This window comes from Nesoenas mayeri (genome assembly GCF_963082525.1).
Source record: "Nesoenas mayeri genome assembly, chromosome: 2".
NCBI lineage: Eukaryota > Metazoa > Chordata > Aves > Columbiformes > Columbidae > Nesoenas > Nesoenas mayeri.
Genome location: NC_137543.1, coordinates 149,750,612 through 149,771,222, shown reverse-complemented (window position 1 = coordinate 149,771,222; position 20,611 = coordinate 149,750,612). Strand labels below are relative to the sequence as shown.

The 20,611-nt window shown below is 35.6% G+C and overlaps 1 protein-coding gene across 5 annotated transcripts in view; it reads left to right on the top strand.

Moving 5' to 3' along the window:
- CUL2 (cullin 2) overlaps positions 1-20,236 on the top strand; it is a 52,771-nt gene extending 32,535 nt beyond the window's left edge. For 3 of the 5 annotated variants that reach the window (XM_080338979.1, XM_080338980.1, XM_080338977.1), the window contains 11 exons: positions 797-904; positions 3,128-3,187; positions 3,577-3,705; positions 3,825-3,911; positions 4,450-4,602; positions 4,985-5,062; positions 8,751-8,817; positions 9,865-10,067; positions 12,585-12,686; positions 13,294-13,410; positions 17,523-18,507. In XM_080338979.1, the coding sequence (XP_080195105.1) occupies positions 797-904; positions 3,128-3,187; positions 3,577-3,705; positions 3,825-3,911; positions 4,450-4,602; positions 4,985-5,062; positions 8,751-8,817; positions 9,865-10,067; positions 12,585-12,686; positions 13,294-13,410; positions 17,523-17,654 (1,236 nt within the window). In that variant the 3' untranslated portion in view covers positions 17,655-18,507. Of the gene's footprint in view, positions 1-796; positions 905-3,127; positions 3,188-3,576; positions 3,706-3,824; positions 3,912-4,449; positions 4,603-4,984; positions 5,063-8,750; positions 8,818-9,864; positions 10,068-12,584; positions 12,687-13,293; positions 13,411-17,522; positions 18,508-20,115 lie in introns of those variants that run through there. The other 2 variants (XM_080338978.1, XM_080338981.1) reach the window with 2 other exon arrangements.
- The last annotated feature ends 375 nt before the right edge of the window (positions 20,237-20,611 follow it).

Below are 20,611 nucleotides of genomic sequence, written 5' to 3'. Positions count from 1 at the left end.
ATACTTTACTTGCAAATTTTTTTAAAGTTTATTTAGCTTATTCTTTTAAACTGATAGCATCTACACAGGGAAATGAATGCAGAACCATGAGGGTGATGAAAATCGCAACCTTACGTAGAAAAACTCAAAATGTGAAATTACTTGCTTCGCTATGTGGATTAAGTACGTTGTCATCAAAAGATTTCTAATGTGTGACCTGAGAACACACTTGGGGAGTCATGCGCTGCAGCCCGTGCATTGCAGGCTCCTGCATTGCTGCCTGCCAGCTGCTCTGCACGGGGCTCCTCTGACTCCTGTTAGTCATTTCTATACAAAATGTGATGCTGAAAGGTGGTACAGTAAATTTGATCCCTAACTGTCCTACGTGGGAACACTCAAGGGGTTCATGTGGATTTTCTGTCTCTGAAGTCAGTGTGTAGGAGAAGCAACGGTTTACTTATTTCAGTAGCTTTTTGGCTTGATTGCTGTGTTTACGTGTTAGCATTAATGGTTTTTGAAGGGCTAACAAAGGGTTTTAGGGTATGATGGAAAAGATTAGACAGCATTAGAACGGTATGGACTTAAATCTATGTTTGATAGCAGGACTGTAAATGTAGCCATAGACTTTTATTTCCAAAACATGCTCAAGGACAGTGGTGTCAGAGTCAATCCTCTCAAAGGCTTAATCGCTATGATTTTAACTTTCAGCAAAAAGAATAATTAGAAAAAAAAATGTATAGCTAATGTAGATATGTTTTTGTGTAGATAATAGTACTTTTCCCCATTAACTTGCTTTCTGTTTTGTCTACCTTTTTAGATGCCAACTCAGTTTGTGGAGTCAGTTTTGGAAGTACATAGTAAATTTGTTCAACTCATCAACACTGTTTTGAATGGTGATCAACACTTTATGAGTGCCCTTGACAAGGTAACTTTTACTTAAGTAAAAAGAGCATTGGAAATAAAAATGTAGGACTGTTTCACGCTCACAAGAGTTCTTTAGGGCATGAACACATGTTCAAAGATAGAGTTCTTGTGCAGTTTTTCTAGTTTAGAAATTAAATGGAACACAAGACAAACCAGTGTTGAGGAAAAGATATGTACAAAGGAAACCACTGTAATACGTATGTTTTCTGAAAAAAAGACTTTTCATCATAATTGAGAACATAAAAAAGGAGCTGACCTGTTTAATGTATTAATAAATTTAAGTGCAGATAATAAACAGACAAATTGTGGGTTTGGGGAAGTTTGGTAACTCTTACATGTGTTTTAACTTGAATTTGCTTGCTGCCATAATGTTTGAACTCTGAATGCTGATAGTATTACTTACATAAAAGCTTTATTTAGATTTTTCAAGTTGAATATGAAGAATATCTGGAAGCTTAGATTTCCTCAGTCACTGCCACAACAGCTAACTTTTCCAGTCGAGAGAACTGCACTTGAAGTTAAATAAACCTGTTTAGGGAAAGAGACTCTTGTTCTTTTCTTTGAAATGTATAGCAATGAAGGTATTTAAGGTAACAGTTCTAATTGCAATGACATTTAATAATAATTATTAATTATAAATAACTTTATTATTGTGGTTATAATTATTATTAAATTCTGCAAAACATGCTTGGGCTCTTGGGATTGAATGCTTCCTCCCCAAAAAAGCAGTACAGTTTTTTAATCATCTCTTTGTTAATTTCCCACTCTTCCCACATATCCTTATGTCTTTTTCCTGGAGAGCGCACTCACTGTTTTCCCATCTGTAATTTCCTGTCATGGGTTGCATATGTAACTGCCATTGTTCTTTTGTGTTTTTTACAGTAATTGCAATTTGTAGTCATAATCTAAGATTTGATAATTTTCAGCCAAGGTTAATCTGGAAAGACGTAGCGATGAAGATACCAGTAATAATATCAATAATAGTTACCCATCTGTATTTGTGATACTGAGAAAATATTTAAAAACAAATACTTATTTCAGTACCCTAATGCATTTCTGTCTCAATTGCAATTGGTGTCATGTACCAGAAGGTGGAGTGGTACAGGATTGACAACTACGTTTACTGGCACATAGGCAATGTACTTTTTCCTTAAATATATCAATTCTTCAGTGATCTTTATGACAGTAAATATTTTAAATATTACTCGATTGTCAGTTTTTCATGGTGGGTATAAAAACTGCTGTTGTTGCCTGCAGTGTCATTGCAAAAGAGTGATCTGATCTAAGCTTCAAAGGGTTTTGTATTTCTTGTCAAGTCATCCGTTCCTTTCTCATAGGGATTCTAGGGACCTATTATCAAATATTGGAATGTTGAGGCTTTGTACAAACAAGTTGCTTGTCAGTTCTTCTTTATAATAATAACAATAATAATGTTTTTGTTCCATAGAAAGAGCTATAATTTGTAGGATCTATGGTCATGCAATATCTTTGGTTCAGTACTAGTTTAAAATGTTAATTTACATGTGATATGTAGTTTAGAAATGAATCTTGATGATTCTGATATCTTTGTTTAAAATTTCCCGTTCTAAACTGCCATCTCCTTCCTTTTCCTTTTCATCATATTCAGGTTTTCTTCAGCTACCGTAATTTTTCTACTGCTCTGCTTCGAATTTCCACTTTCAACAATATTTTTCTCTTCTTTAGTCTGTCAAAAAATCCAACAACCAAAAGATCTTTCCTTTCTTACTGTTGTGGGCACACTGTGTATGTTTTTCAGCTCAAGATAGATGCTGTTGATGTAAGCTGCTGTTGGTGTGCTGCTGCTCAAGTCTGCTCTTTCTGCAATTATTCTTCGGTTTCTTTCAGCCATACTTTTGGATCATATGTATTGCTGTATACCAAAATCTTCATACTTACGCATTTAAGTTTCTAATCAGAACTTATTTTGTTCTCCTGCTTTCTGCAATTAACTTCTGTTCCTCTACTCTTTACACTTATACTTAAATCTCATCTTAAAATGTTCAACACAAATTGTCACAGAGCAGTAATTCAGACCCTTTTATTAATGGTTTCTTTTTTGATCCCCTTTGTGTGGTTGTTTTATAGGGTCTTGGATGGTCCTTGCTTTGAATATTTTTTTTTTAGTTTCTTTAAATTTAGTAAAAGAAAAAGTTTTAAGTAATTGACTTTTTTTTTTTCCTCTTTGCTCTGTCTTCCTGTGTAGGCTTTGACATCAGTAGTTAACTATAGGGAGCCCAAGTCGATCTGCAAAGCACCTGAATTGGTAAGTGATATATATTATTGTAGAAAGGAATAATATTTTTTTATAACTGTCAAATGAATTGGCAGAGAGTCCATCACATGAATATCCATTTCTCACACTGAGTCAGTCTCAAATGTCTATTTCATTAGTAATAAATAACTTAACCTGCACAGACATTTGTGGGGCTGCAAAATTGGTGCACTTGTAATTTTTGATATAGAATTAGTATTTTCTGTGGCTGTAGTATGTATTGTTTACCAAGGAATACAGCCCTTGTAGAACGTAAGACTGTAGACTGTGATTGATTTCTTGCTTTAACTTCTGTGTAGAAGTGTGGAATACTTTGGGACACATTTGTTCTCAAGCTTGATGAGTAGATTTGGGTTTGTTTTTTCTTTTTTTAACTTGAGCTGGCCAAGTACTGTGACAATTTGTTGAAGAAATCAGCAAAAGGAATGACAGAGAATGAAGTAGAAGACAAACTTACAAGTTTCATTACTGTTTTCAAATACATTGATGACAAAGATGTATTCCAAAAGGTAACTTTTGATATTCAATAAATTTTAAAATGTTACATTTAAAGTATACTTGAAGAATGTGGGTATGCTTTTAAAAATCCTCAGATCTGTTTTTTTTCCTTTTTTTTTCTTTAATGCAGTTCTATGCCAGAATGTTGGCAAAAAGATTAATTCATGGTTTGTCTATGTCTATGGATTCTGAAGAAGCCATGATTAATAAACTAAAGGTAATGTAATATTTATCTAATGCAGAATAAACAAACACAGAAGTAAGTAATGTTGAGAGGGAGCAGCAGAGGGTGCCAGAGATAATTTAGCAATCAGTAGATCCTGTTTCCAATAGCAGGAATTTCTTGGTAATCTAGGAAAGCTACATGGCCAAGTCTATGAAAGATGTATGGCCAAGTATCACCTAGGCAGCTGAGATTTTTCTGAGGCTTTGGGTGGTTTTAGTGAGTGTGTTCAAATAATTAATATTTACATAATAGAAGTACGAAGAACTTTCATAAACTAGCTCTGTCATTCAATTTTATAACAACATTCAATTTTAAGTAACATTCATATAAATCAATGTATAGACAGTGAAACTAAGATAAATATCATTATTTTCTTTTATAATGTTTGTTTTCTATTGTAACTAGTGTTCTCTGTAAGTATTGTAACATTTCTGCTGACTAGATTGTCATATTTTAGTAGTGAATGTGCATGATTTTGTGTAATAAATACTGTTTTCACTGTGAAACCTTTAACAATATTTCTTCACAGCAAGCCTGTGGTTATGAATTTACCAGCAAGCTCCATCGAATGTACACAGACATGAGTGTTAGTGCTGATCTCAACAATAAATTCAACAACTTTATCAAAAACCAGGACACAATTATAGATTTGGGAATTAGTTTTCAGATATATGTTCTACAGGTACTAATGTATGTTTATTACTATTGAGTTATTTGTACTTAATTTTAATGTTTTGATAACAAGTGAACATTTTTTCTAACTATGAATAATTCTCATATGGAAACTGACTCCTTGTGATCATTGTGGGATAATTTATTTTCCTAATGTTTCTTTTTAAAATTAACCTACTATCACGCTAGACAATAGTGATGCAAAATGCCTTGTGCTTTTGTCTTGAATTAATACCTCAGTGGGGCATGCATAATGGGCAATAAAACTTTTGGAGTAAATTCAATGTCTTATAGCGTAAGATACAATCTAGATCTGTTCAACAGTGTTATTTTCTCTCAATGTATGTGCTGTATGAAAATATTAATGCTTTTATTTTTCTGGATACCTTTAGGCTGGGGCATGGCCTCTGACTCAGGCTCCTTCTTCTACATTTGCAATTCCTCAGGAACTGGAAAAAAGTGTACAGATGGTAGGTTAGTAGGAGGCTTCTTGTAAACATGTGGAACATGTAAAATAACTCTAAATAGTAGATTTAAATGTAGACACAGGTTTCTTGTCCTGTATTTCATAGAAACCATTCAAAGTCAAGCTTTGTGCAAACTCCTTGAAAGCTCATTTCACATATTCTCAAAGCAGTAAAGGTTTTACTTTGGCTAAATATTGTATTTTCTGCTTTGTAAAGGTGGAATATTTTATTACTTTTGATTATATTATTGTGTTCTAAGTGTTACCTATAAAATATTTGCATTAAAATACAGAATATGTGTGTTGGTCTTTGCCGAAGTATGTTTAATGGTGAAGTACATTCTACATAATAATAAATATTATTGAATGTAAGAGATTTTTAAAGCAAGTTTTATGCTTTAAATTGCTATGTGATGTAAATTATAACGGCAAATGCCTGATTCTGTGGTGAAGGAACTTTTTCATTTATTACTACTAAATATTAGAACTATTCTGCTTTTATTTGCACTGTGTTAAGTGACACTTGTTTTAGCAATATAATCATTTCCAACCCATATGATGGGATCCACAGGAGATGACTGACGGCATTTTGCTTTTTTTTTGTGAGCTTAAATTAGGAGTATTGGCAGTTGTGCCTCAGTTGGGAAGTTATTATGGACTTGGATATCAGAAGCAGCTCCTACTCTGGCTTGCTTGCCTAACTTCACTGTTTTGCCAGTTTAAAGGAGCAAACTTATTCATGTGCCATGTAGCTAGAATTAATGCTCTAAATTATACTCATAATTCTCTGAGGAAACCAAACATGACCTTGGGGACTCTTTGAAAAATTGACCATGTCTGTCTTTACTGTCAAATTTGATCATTTGACCCATGAAGAGAGAGTTCTCACAGGATTCTGGACAGGATTTAGAAAGAAAATAAAAAGACAAACCAACTTTTTTTTTTTGGAGTTGCACTCCAAACTATGGGAGTACCTGTGTAACTGGGCAGACTCTGTAGCAGCCTTTTCAGGCTTTGAGACTGCTCGAGCGGCCTATAAATATGTATTTGAATGGTACAGAAATACTGGTTTCCATACTGTGTATGCTTATGAGTAGAGAAGCACCTGATTCCTGAAGAGGTCAAATGTCCCCCTTTTTGTATTTTCCTTTGGTGTTAATCATAGCTGCCAGACCAAACCAGAGTAACCCAAATGGATGTGTTCGCAGTGGTTGCTACGTTGGCTTTGGGGAGGTTTGTTCCCATTTTAGAGAAAAGTTCTTTGAATCTGCTTAAGTTTTTCTCATTACCAGAGAGTAGTTAGACCTTGAATTAGGGTTAGTCTGCAAGCCACACTTTGTTTCTTTTAGATAGGAGGTATCAGAGCAAAATTTTTGAATTTTTTTTCTTTAAAAAAAAAATATGAATCTTAAATACTAAAACTAAGGTTTAGCAGGCACTTGCCAATATACGCAGTCTGATTTGTTCCTCTTGGTGATAGGGCTAATACGTAGGATTAAGGTCAGATTTATATTTTAATGTTTCTGTTGGATTTTCAATCAAATTTCAGTTCTTTTCAGAGGACATCCAAGAGAATACTGTAGCTACTAAAAATCCCCATTTTTATATTTCTCCTTACAAGAAAAATTATCAGACTCTTACATTACATGTGTTAAAATAAACTATTGATTTTTACAAGCCTTGCGATAAACTTCTACTTCAGTCTTTGGAGAAATTCTTCTTTTCCTTCCTGTCAAAGTAACTTTTCTGCATCAGTGGAGCCCATAGAATAAGTAAACTGGAAGCCATGTTCTCCGAATGTTTTTTAAACAGTCTGGAATATCTTTAATTGTTCTTCCGAATCCAATGCTTCCTTTCATTTCCCAGGGCTTATTCTCCCTCCATTGCTTGCTGGTTTCCAGGAATGGCAGGACTGATGGTTTCTAGTCAGATTATTTTGCTGCTTCTCTGTAAATTTGTTTTTTCTTATCACAGTCCACGGGTCTTTTATGCCATTCCTCCTCTTATTCTCTTTTAGTGAAAAGGACATTTAATTGTACATAAATGTAGCTTTGAAAGAATCTTCTAGAAATCACATTCCTAGGGTCTTCTGGAAAGTGGTCTCACAGTAGTCAGACTTAGGCACTTTAGTGCCCGATTTCAAACCGCATAGCTGATTTTCACTTGCACAAACCCAAAAACTTTGTTTCTTAAAGAGGAAAGGAATTTTCAAGTTGTTTTTAAGGCTTTTTCTTGTTTAGAGGTTTTTTTTTTTTTTCATATTCCTCTTCTGCTATATATTTGCGTGTCTTGTAGAATTCAAATATCAGGAAAAAATGCTTATCAGAATGACTGATACAGCACTTCTCATAATGACAAGAAATTAATATAAAAATCAAAAAAAAAGAAGGAAGAAATTAGCGTTACTACTCATCCTATTTTTGCATATAAGATTTAAAAATACTGATTTTGAGAGAATACTTCAATTTTTGAGTGTCAGCACAACTTTGAAATCACAGAATCAGAGAATCAACTGGGCTGGAAAAGACCTCAGAGTTCATCAAGTCCAACCCTTGGTCCAACTCCAGTCCATTTACTAGATCATGGCACTAAGTGCCATGTCCAATCTCAGTTTAAAAACCTCCAGGGACGGCAAGTCCACCACCTCCCTGGGCAGCCGTTCCAATGCCTGACCACTCTCTCTGTGAAGAATTTCTTTCTAATATCCAGCCTAAATTTCTCCTGGCAGAGTTTAAGCCCATGCCCCCTTGTCCTATTGCTGACTGCCTGGGAGAAAAGACCAATCCCCACCTGGCTAGAGCTTCCCTTCAGGTAGTTAGAGAGAGTGATGAGGTCACCTCTAAGCCTCCTCTTCTCCAGACTAAACAACCCCAGCTCCCTCAGCCTCTCCCCATAGGTCTTATGTTCAAGACCCTTCACTAGTTGTGTTGCTATGTTACTTCCTAAATCACAAATGTGTGCTGCTTTGTGAAAACAGGTTTTGGAATGTTTCAACAGAAACTGAAGGAGCTGTAGTCACTTCCTGACACTGAGATGTTTGCAAACTGTGTAGCTGTGGCCCACTTTCCAGCTTGCTCTCTTGAAATTCCCCCTAAAAATATGTTCAGGAATGTAAGATGAGATTCATCATGCAAGTCAATGTGTAGCTGACTGTGGGGAATACCTGCTTACTAAGATTTTGGGTTTTTTGAAGAATGTTGTTGATAAAAAAATTAGTAAAATGGATTTTCTGAATTGATTTTAAATAGTCTGTCAAAGTCATGGAATATAGAATTATTTCACCGAAGTGAAAAAATGAAAGTACACTTGGTTTTATGTGGAATTGGAAGGAACAGGGTAATAAAACCTAACAAGATTGATTGCTAAAGCCTCCTATAAATTATTTTAAATTCAGTAAAGGGAACAATGGGAACAATGTTTAGCTCCAGTATATTATGCTTTGAGAGTATGAATGTTTCAGCAATCTTTTTGATTTAGTCATCAAGTGATATGTTAATATGTTCTTGTAGTTCAGTAAATGACTGATATTTAGTCATTACCCATCTAAAGGAAAATGCTGTCATTAATTGATCTGCAATGTTTGCATCCAATATTGTAAACGTAAACCCCATATTTTTCAAAAGGGTGATGTGTTAATGAACTATTGTGAGTAGTTATATGTGTGACTAATTGAAGTTCATTTTGGTTTGCAGTTTGAATTATTTTACAGTCAGCATTTTAGTGGAAGGAAGCTTACTTGGCTACATTATCTTTGTACAGGTAAAAATAAGTGCTTTGCTAAACTTTTGCTGTATACAACTGACAATTTTTTGTTAGATTTCCTTTTCAAATAGCAACAGATTTTGGAACACTATGTTGCATGTCAAGTGAACTGACTTATTAAATTAATATATAATGCAAAATATTTGCTACTTAGTATTTCCAAAGTTTGTTTTGTAAACTTGCATATGTTATCTGTGATATATTAAATTGAAGTAAAACTAGAGTTGTACATTCTTACCTACTGGAATATTAATAATTTTAAGAGTTAATATTATACTATTTTATTCAGATATGTAAGTATCTAAGTAAATAAATATTTATGTTTATATTTACTGTGTAGAAATATATGTTAATATATGTAAAAGACTAAGTATCAGTCAATCATGTTTTATTTCAAGTGCTTTCCGTATCAGGCCTTAATGACTGTGGGCCACGACATAGTACATGGAGGTGAAAGCCAGACTAGCATACAATAAAATGTAATGAAAATTTAGTGCTGATAATAAAAGGCTGCCATTAACTCTCTCTCACCTTCACACAGAAAATCTAAATCTGCCTTGAGACAGATTTCTTCAGTGCTTTTTAAAAAATAAAATTCAGAGCAGTTTAAAGAATATAAGAATGTTGTGAAAAATTTTTCATGGACAAGTCTTCTGTTTTTGAATCTTTCCTCGGAACAACTTTCCTGTAATCACTATTGTGTGATTCTGTGTAAGCTATTACTAATTGAGCTTAATGCATTGCAGTGTGTTGAGGCTATTTGGAATTAGCTTTTTTTATTACTAGAAATGATATTGCATTGTTCAAGTTCAACACTTAGGTTTCCTTTTTTCTTGAGAACACTATTGTTCTAGTATTCATCATTAATCAGTGAGGTTTTTTATAGCAGACTACATTCTATATGTGTAAATTCACAACATCAGTTTTCATCTTCCCTTTCGTAGTGTTAAATGCTTCAGATAGGCTTCAGATGACTTCTCGGCACATTCCGTCAGTTTATAAAATACTACTTGTATCATTACAATACTATTTGTGTCATTACAGGTGAAGTAAAAATGAATTATTTGTGCAAACCTTATGTGGCCATGGTCACAACGTACCAAATGGCAGTGTTGCTTGCCTTCAACAACAGCGAAACTGTCAGTTACAAGGAGCTTCAGGACAGTACGCAAATGAATGAGAAGGAACTGACAAAAACCATCAAATCTTTACTTGATGTCAAAATGATCAACCATGAATCAGACAAGGTATGGCGATAATTAGAATAAGTATCATCTTTTCACTGTTGTGATTCTGATCTTTCTCAAGGCCAAACAGAATCCACTGTTTGCTTTGTTTTCTGAACTGTATTATTGACCATTGTGAACAATTATAAATTTGTGTTTATAAGGAGAGAGACAGGAGAAAGTAGATTCTGTGTCACGTAGGTTCTGTATGCCTACAACAGCATGGTATGCTGTAAAGGTAATAATGCCAGGACCAGTTATTTTTTCTGTTGCATTTCATCCCTATGACTTTAGACTCTCTGCTCTTGGAGAGGAATACGTCTTGAATACACCACTTTCACAGTTGTACTGAATCATGGGAAGGAGCCTGAGTAGTAAACCAAAGAGTCTTACAAAGGTCCTAAAAACAATGGTGGGTTTAAGAGACTGAAAGGACCATGTGCTTCCTTGCTGACAGATTACAGAAGGTGGAACGAGGAGGAAAGGGAGCAAGGAGGGCTTGTGTGAGGGGATTTTTGCTGCAACTTGCCAAACTATTGTTCATGAGTTTCATGGAATTCCAGTAATATCAGAGCTTTGTTTGTGGGTAAAACAATGGTTGATACAGGTTCTGTTTCTGACTCTGCCTCATTCTTCTCTACAATCTTGATGAAACCAGTGACCCTTTCTCCCATCCAGCGGAGGGCACAAATGTCAACTTGAAGCAACTTGAAGTGCCTGTGCATACCATTCGAACTTCAGCATGTGTTTCCAGCTAGCCCAGAAAGCCCCTTATTCAGGCAGAAGAAACTGAGATAAGCTCTTCACTTCGCTTCCTAGAAGAAACCCAAAGCTGCTCTGATAGCTGCTTTTTTGTTTTTTTAACCTGGAAAATATTGGAAAATGACAAGTAAGATCATAAGGAAGGTCTGGTGCTTGGCTGAAGCACAGGACGTGCTTCCAATATCTAGAAATGAGCTGTTTGGAACAGTGGCTGGGAAAATGTCTGTTAGAGGATGAGTGAAATATAACACTGGGAGCTATTGCAGAAAACAGTGAGATTTTTCATAATCTTAGAAAGTTGCCCATTATTTAAAGGATTTACGTTGATTTATATCTGTTGTATAAGATTTGCCCATTTTTTTTTTTTTTTAAGCATATCCTATCCTATCGAAGAGTGGATGATACAGCTTTCCAACCCATTTACCTTTTAATGTTTACCATTATGTTTTCTGGTTCTTTAATTTCCAGGCTATTGTATTCAAACATATCTGCTAATTCTGTGTTCTTTGCACTCCGTCCAGCAATGTGAAAGCAGATCTGTAGACAGTCTGTCAGCTTACTTGTTGGCTTAAGCTGTGTAATTAGATACACTAACTCCTCTTTACCTGTGTCTGAGACACACAGAAACGCACAGTATGTTAAATATTGTAGTTTGCTCGTTTGTTCTATTTTTGAAAGAGGAAGAAAAAAAAGCAGCAAAACAAAACAACAACAAAAAAACCAAACCCAACTTTTGATAAAATCTTTATTGGTCTATTAGAATCACGCTTTTTGAGTTCTTGCACAACATATACTTTATTTTGATTTATATCCAACCAAGTAATCAGAATAATGCTAAAAGTTAACGTTAGCACATATTTTTAAAGCTGTTGATCTTTGCCCTCTCATGTTAAACTTTCTAGACTGTGTCTGGGTATTATAAAATATTATAATGAAAGGTATTTGTTGCAGAATATAAAATGAGAATTAATATTATTTTGAGTATGTATTTAGATAAATATTGGCTTTGTTCACTGAAGTATTTGTGCTTGAGACAACCATGGTTTGGCAAGATTCACAAGTCTAAGAAGCCCAGTCACTTTTTTCTGCTGGATATTGGTAATACTTGGACAGACTCTTCCCTGGAAACTGCAAAGACTGGTCAGGTCATCTGGTTAGTTGAATGTAAAGGTGTTTGGGCTGCAGGGAATAGTTGCCATTTATTGAAAGAAATAGACTTCTATGTGTGGAAAAGAACTGAGATTCTGACACGAAAAAATGAGAAATGTACAGATAGGTGTGGAACTGGAGAATCTGCAGCTCAACAACTGGTTTGCTATAGCGTAACAAAATGCTTAGATTTTTTGCTTAAGTTCTGGAAGGCAACATTAGTACTAGTAGTGAAAGCAACTGCTCTTTCTCTTGAGGTTCTGCTGTGAATAAAAGCAAATCCTACTTTTTTTGCAGGAAGAAATTGAGTTTAAAGGGAGAGTGTTTGTAACTAAGACAAGCTGTTGAAGTGTTAAAACAGAAAGTACTTTAATCTTATTGATTTGTTAACCAAATTCATGTATGCCAGAGTTGTTTATAGCGTTTTCTGTAATAGACTTGATTTCTAGGTCTGTGAAACTGTAGCGTAAAAAATTGACACGGTTCAAGTGGCATTTTTGAATTTCCAGCTACAAATCTGAAAGTGGTTTATGTATGCAAGCCCATAACTGTGATTTCTTTTTTAATGTAAATTGTTATAATTTCCTGGTTTCATTTATGATTTTTTAAAAAGATACTTTATTGCAGGAAGACATAGAGGCAGAGTCTACATTTTCATTAAATATGAACTTCAGCAGTAAACGAACAAAATTTAAAATTACTACATCGATGCAGAAAGACACACCACAGGCAAGTATTCTTTGGTGTTTCTAGCTTGAACAGCTTAGGAAGCTTATTTTTCTGAAATTGAATTTATTATGTTGGTTTGGTGTAAGCACATGTAAGAGTCCCTATGTACGATTTACGTCACCATGAAGAAATCATTTAAGTTTAAAGCTGAAGCACTGCAAATGTTTTTGTACTTAAAATATAGGCAGGAGAAGACTTAATAGGGAATAAGAAAATAAAAGATAAATGAGTTATTCCTCTTGTACCAGAGTGCATTGACATTTAGTTTGTCTTACCCAATGAGACTTTGGTGGTGGTTATAAAAGCAGCTTATTCCAGGAACAGTGGAACCAGTCAACTCTATTTTCCTATGATTTTGTGTCCTTCAGCAACTAAAATTAACTCCAGTCTTGATAATCCATGTTCCCTCTATTTTCTAAGACTTATGATTTTGTACAAGGGACAAATGTGCCGCTGAACTCAATATGTTATAGTAGATGCTCCTGCCTTTTTCCCTAGTTAAAACGTAAAAACTAGTTAAAGTAAAAACTATGCATTCAAGATATTTTTGTGAAGCATTTATTGATCTTACTATATTTTAAGCATTACTGTTCTTCCTGTGTGGCAGGAGATGGAGCAGACCAGAAGTGCTGTAGATGAAGACAGAAAAATGTATCTTCAAGCTGCTATAGTCCGTATCATGAAAGCACGGAAAGTGTTGCGACATAATGCTCTTATTCAGGAGGTAAGAGAAAATCCTCCTCTTAAGCGTGATTTTGTGAAAATCTTCAGGGTAGTTGGGCGAAACATCTGACCACAAAACTCTTTCGTGTCAAAACTAATACCTTGGTGACATCAGTGGGAATTTCACTGGAGTCTACTTTGAACTGCAGTACTGGAGCACTAGCTGTGATCCTTCGATCTTGGAAATGTCTTAGCACTAAAGCATTAAGTACCTCTGTGCTTGCTCTTTCCTGTTGGCTGGTTCTATGTGGACAGATGCTGTACCCTATAAGAATCATAACCTGAGCTACAGGTTCAGTTGAAAACCTGAGTATGGATATTCTAGGTATGGAATTTCCATAAAAGCACCTAGCCAATTGCGAGCTCTAATCATGATTTAATTCTGATTCTTGGCTAAAATTTTAAAAGTTGTGTGAGTATGTAGACATGTACTTCTTAATCTCCCTTTTCCATTGAGCAAGACAGTTGTCTGGCTTTTTTAGATTCTAGGTTAATGATCTGTGAACTATCACAGACCAGCTGGGAAGAAAGTGCTATTTCTTTACTTTTTCTTCCACCTTCCCATCTGTGCTAGCTGCCTGCCTAATTGTATTTCTTATTCCAACTGAACCTTTTCTGCTACCAACCAGTTCCCAGTTGTAGTTTTCTCAGCCTCTGAGGGATTCGTTCTGCAGTCTTGTGTCTCCTCAGCCTTGCTGGAAAATCTCAGAGCAGACTGGTGGCAGAGGGAATAAAGATTCCTGCTTTATTCTACCATGTTGAGCATGGAGGTGGAGAGGCACTCAGTCATTTTGAGATCTGCTGTGTGGTTTCTGTGTCGTGGTGATGGAGGAAACACTTTACCACAGCCACCACTTCATTTTTATTTCCTAAAAAAAATAAGCAGCTACAGGGAGCTTGTAAGCCCAAATTTACAATGTGAGATTTTGGATATTGAAATAAGTGCTTGTACACCATTACTCTGACAGCAAACTTAATTTAAGTAAGCTGATTTTATTGTCTAGAAGATGAGACACCGTAGGTCCTGATTATTGTCAAAATGAAAATCTGTGATATAGACATGCTCTTAGACACTTCAGAAATTATTGCCAGGTTTTAGAGCAGATTGTGAGGGACAGGTTTGTGTATACTTAATGCTTAAACACAAAGGTGAAAATCTCAAGTGGAAGTTTTACCTAGTTAAGCAGGTTGCATTGAGCCCAGTAACTTGTTTTGCTTCGTGTTGTGTGAATAAGGCCAAACTGCCAGGTGATTCTCAGTTGAAGGTGCTCAGCTTTTTCACTGGACTGACCTTTATAAAAAAATGAATAACCATCACTTGTATTAAAATGTAGAATACGCATAAATAGCTTCTTGGCTGTCCAATTTCCTTTTTTTTCCCTGCTAAACTTGTAGTAAGATTTGATTTACTGTCCAGAGCCTTTTTATTTCTTAAAACATTAATTTGTGATATTGTTGCTAATTATGGTGATGACTATACTTAGTTCTTGTTACTTTTATCATGATGTTTATATACCTAAAATTTCCAGTCTGGCTTTTTGAAGAGTAATAATGAATCTCTTGAAAGGAATTCTGTTTACTATGAATGGTTAATATTTTCTCACCTCATTAATCTTTTTTCTGAGATGTAAGGGCAGGATTATACTGTTGTTAGAGATATGATTGAAAGACTCCTGGCCTTAATGTAGTTACCTCTGATTCTGACTGTTACACTTCAGCACCCCACATTTCATTTAGGGTGACGTATCCAAGAAAATACTGAAGACCCGTGGTAGGCCTGTATATGTCAGCATGTGGTTTTCGCTGAATAGTTAATTGTGTTAGATATGCCGTGGTAGTTTTACCTGTAGGTCCATGAGCTTTTCCCTTAAAATGAATAAGGTCAGTGGTAGTAGTGGATGGGAAAGGTCAAATGCAGTCATTCCCAGAAATTTTTGTATTCTGACCATCAGGTATTTCTGTCCATCCTTCTTACTTGTGTTACCTTTGATAAAACAAAACAAAAATCCCCTACCAATACAAAATTCTACCTTTTGTTCTCTCTGCCCTAAGTAAATAGATGAAGCGTGTTGATGACAATCAGTTTGAGTGTAGGGCTGAAGTCTGGTAAAATCTGAGCAGATCTATTAGCTTGTTAGCACCAAGTTTCTTCTCGTGTGCACTGCTGTGGAATGTACCAGACCCTTGGCTGCCAGCCCAACAAAACTCGCTCTTCTGAGCTTTTTTGTTTGCTTTGCTGGGTGAGTTGTACCTGGTGAGTTCTGCTGGCTAACAGAGGGCTCCAGCAAGCTCTAGGGCTGGGACAAAGCCAGCCATGAAAACTGTAAAAAAAAAAATAGGAGCTAAAATGAAATTTGCTTTATCCGCAGAACAAATGACAAGCTACAGGCAAAATATATTGTCACACTCAAGTAGTAAGGTCTTTTGTTTACTATTGCTAGGAAGTAAAGAGGAGAAAGTAATAATCATTCTCCTTGCTGCAGATTGGCCACAACAGTAAAATGTGAAAAGACTCCCAAGTTAATGGAGATGCATATCCTGTTACTAGACACCATTTCTTCCTCTACAAGAGAGTGGGCAAAACTAGGATCTATTAAGAAACATGTTTAGAAAGAACTATTAAACGTGCTAAGAAAGCTTTGCCTGCGGCTGCAAATTCTTCCACAAGGCATATATAGATTTTATTTATTTATTTACAGTAAATATTTTTTTCAGTGTATGTATTACTGAAGTTCCAGCATAGCCACATGGAACTGGCCAAATCGTAGGGCTGTCTTCAGTGACTGAAAAAAGAGAGGTTCATGCTGATTGTCTCCAAGTGTACAGGAAGGCGTGAATGGTGGGGGGGCTCCATTTACACCTTCCAGGCAGCTGGGCAGTTTGAGCTCCTTCCAGGACCAGATACACAACATGACGTGGGATGGGACTGAGACAAACCAACAGATCCAGCTCACATCTCATATTCTGACAGCTGCAGCAGCAAAGAAGTAGTGCAATTTTACAAAAAGATTACTACTTGTGCTGTGTCTTTTCTAATGAGAAATGTCATCTGGGCTTTTTCAGCAAATTTCTGAAAAATAACTGTTTATTGTCTCTTGCAAATTTAATCATCTAATGCAGTGGAGTCTCTGATAGCTTACATTTTTAATACATTTAAACTGTGTTATTCAAGAATGAGTGAGGCCTTATTATAACATAATCAGACTTCTTCTGTAATTTGCTGTGTACCTGTTTACATGTCTTCTAAATGTGTCTTTTTAATGATATAATGAAAACTCAGGTTTCACGTATCTTCATTAAATGAAAATGTCATCTCTATCTTTTTATGATAACAAAAGTGAGGGATGAGAAGAAAATTGTGTTCAACTTTAGAGGTAGTTTTGAAAAATACAATCAAGTGAAATTTAACCATTCAGAATTGTATAAATTATTACAAAAACTAAGATTAACACATTCTTCAGATGTTTAATTTCCAAGTATGACTGACGTAACTCCATAAATTAAATATTCCAGAACAGTGAAAGCACAGAAACAGACGTAAAAAAGACCCAGTCTAGAAAGAGAAGTCAGTCGGCAGAGCCAGCATGGAAAAGCACATATGGTTTTACAAAATTTTCACTTTGCTTAAACTTTGAAAATAATGGAGTGAAGAAATATGTTAATATTAGATTAGTTTTTAACCTGAATGTTTATCTTAATTTCTACTGTGACAAATCGAGCGAGAGGACTGAGAACATCTGGCTGGCCTGCAGGCAAACTCACTAGTGAGCTGAGAATCCAATTTAAGTGTCCTGACACTGATGTCTAGCGATGCTTTGTTGATTGTTATGAATGAACTAGTCCATGTTTATTTAATCCTGTCTTTAGTCAGGAGTCACCATCCCTGGAGGTGTTTAAAAGGCGTTTAGACAAGGTTCTTAGGGACATGGTTTAATGCTAGGGTTAGGTTATGGTTGGACTCAATGATCCTGATGGTCTCTTCCAAATGAAATGATTCTATGATTCTTTAGAAGAGTATATTGAATTTGCCTTAAAGCCTTTAGCGAATATTTCTATGGAGTTTATAACTGTTGTAAGTAAGAATAACACAAAACCTGTGTCTTTCTTTTGCAGGTAATTAGCCAATCAAGAGCTAGGTTTAACCCAAGTATCAGCATGATTAAGAAGTGTATTGAAGTGCTGATAGACAAACAGTACATAGAGCGAAGCCAGGCCTCTGCAGACGAATACAGTTACGTAGCGTGATGTTGCCATCCTGCAGGTATGATTGTGAGGAGATCATTGCTGTCACTGTTCGGTGTGTTCCTGTGGGAAGAGGCAGGCCTGGGCCTCCATAATTGGTCACTTGGCAGCCCCTGTTTTTCTGCTGTTTACAACATCACCAGTGCCATGTCATGAGCGTCAATGAAAATGCCTATAGATATTTTAAGCTCATGTCATTATGACATTTCTTAAAACTTTACTAAAAGAATGAGTGAAGCATTGCTGAAATGTGGAAAATTGGTTGGGTACCATGCTTTTTTTTTTCCCCCCCTCTTTCCCCTTTCACGTTTGCAGTTGATGTTTTTTAATGTATCTTAAGACAAAGTAAAGAAAAAAAAAAAGAACAAAAAAAAACCCCCAATCCAACAACCTAAATATTGTAATATGACAGATAACCTAATAATTGTATCTACATTAAAATGTAAAAAAAATGACGAACATGATATTGCTGCTTGTCAAATAAAAAAATAAAGTTATATAATGTGTCTCGAATGATTGTAGAAATGGATATAGCATTAATATCTGTAAATGTTATTCAGACCTGGAAGAGCAAAACTAATGTTATCTGTTTGGGTTTTGGATAACCTCAGAGGTAGATCTGACGTATGAACTATTTTATATAAAACTGAGTAGCAGGTATGTTATATTTGATGTGATTATAAAGAATATTTATGGTTAAGCGCACCTCTTGTTTTCTTGAGATTAGGCTTAGATTCTTAGTGCCTGCAGGCCTGCTCTGTGTCTGTTAATCTCACACTGTAGGAGTATGTTACAAGACAAAATAAACATGTTTGAGGGGATTTAGGTAGTGGAGTTAGGAATGGTTATCATGAACATCAAAAATACGGTTCAGTGTCACATGAAAACACCCTGTAAATGGGAAAGAATGTAACAGACCAATAATTGAAAACTCTTGTTTCACTGATGCATTGGCTAGAAGCACTACATGGGTAGTTACCTATGTTTGCTTACACATAAGCCCATACTGGGTTTTTTTCTCATTTTCACTCCTGACTTGTGGTTGTATTTCTATTTTGTTTCCCTCTGCCCTGGTCAGATTTCTAGCTATTTGGGCGGGACAAGAAATCCATGGGCTATGTCGTGTCTTGTGTTGTTCATCAGGGATGGCATGGTGACTGTTCACTCTCATATAAGCAGAGCATCATTTTAAAAGGTGCTGACTCTACCACTGGAAGTAATTGGAGTTCAAGAGCGTTAAGTGTGTGAACACACTGAACGCCTGCTGTGCAAAAGAGCTTCCTCAAGGCTACACCTGCAATTATCATTGACAGGATACATTTTAGTTAACTTGAAATCTTCTATTTTTGCCAAATTTTAGTTGTGTGCATATAAAAACATATATGTAGATATATATTATTTGCAATATTTTTTTAGATTGTGTGATATTTCATCAGCTGCTAAAATTCCACAGATCAAGAATGAATTTTAAGGGAAAAAAACCTCTGGGGGAGCTTTTTCCTTCTTTTTTCTTTTTCTAGTTCTTCACTGTATGAAATGTTTCTCTCTGACTCTCAGATTGTTGCTGTCTCTTATTTCTTAAGTGACATCACATTCATATGTCATCTGGAGGGTATAGGAAACTTTCTATAGCTAACTAGGAAATGCATCAAGAAGTGGTAATATGTCTTCCTTACGTGCATTTTGCTGGAGGCAAATAAAGGGCAATAAACAATGAAGGGCACTAAACACTTCTTCCAGATCCGTGATGTTTTATCCCGCTGCACTGAGGTCTGAATTTTTAAAGTGAATTTACATTTTACAATCTGTTAAAAAATCATTTCTTTAATATAGTGCAGTAGGTTGTTGTCTAAATTGGTAGTTCATGGTTGTATGTGTGTGTGTGTTTGTTGGGAGACAGCGCGGGTGTTGCAGTGTCACCAAGTGTAGTGAACAGGAGACATTAGCATAGATTTTTGACTGAAGTGACTTAATCTATTTCAGTGTGAAATGTTTCTGTGCTTTATATGACAAAAAATAGAATACAGGGAATATTCTGTGACACAACAGACAAAATAGTACCTGAACATCGAATCATCAGATGCTTTCTTCAGAAAACAAACTAACAGTGACACCAAAGCTTCGGGAAACAAATGTGTTTTATCTTGTAACTCGTGTATGAAACAACAGATTTTAAGTTTGTTTCTTCATAAAAGGGTTAATAAAGGCTTTATTTAAACCTAGATTGCAGTAGCAAAATTTTAAGACTGAGTTTGAAAAAGCCTTAACAAATTTATTTTCAGAATCGCTTAACAGATAAAGCAAAAACTTCACTACTCTAGCCCAAACGTGTAAGGGTTTTAGCATTACCTTATCTCTGAATTTTTGCATACCTAAAACATCAAAAGTAATATTTTATTTTTTAGATAAGCATACTGCTGAGTTGAGACATGTTTAGTGAGTTAAAAACATTCATCTGTTTCAGCGCAGTTGGCATCCCCAGACAATGTCTTTCATAATTATACACAAACTCGGTCTTTTCAGTGGCTCTTGGGAAACGTGGCTGTAGCTGGGAAACACTTTGAATTCTACTTCATAACTCACACCTTCCCCCTAAGGAAAAAAGTGCTGCAAAGATTGAGCCTCAGTAGCTGGGCGAGGGCACTGAAGTCATTGCTGGCACGGAGCGGAGCAGCTCGTGGTGTCGTGCTACAACCTGGCAGCTCGTACATCTGGCAGGTGTCATTTCCAAACACAAAGTGCTGATGGCTATTAACAGGAAAAGCGAATCATAAAAAAAGACGTCTTGAATTTTTCACTTGAAGAAACTGATATATTGTGCAGATTATTTTTTGTTATAAGTCTACTAACACGTATCACTTGCTAGTTTATTGGGAGCTGTACAGCTGAGTCTGAAAACATAATAATTTTGTGCATCTCATACATTTCTAATATCAAAATGCATTTTGCCCCTGATGTTG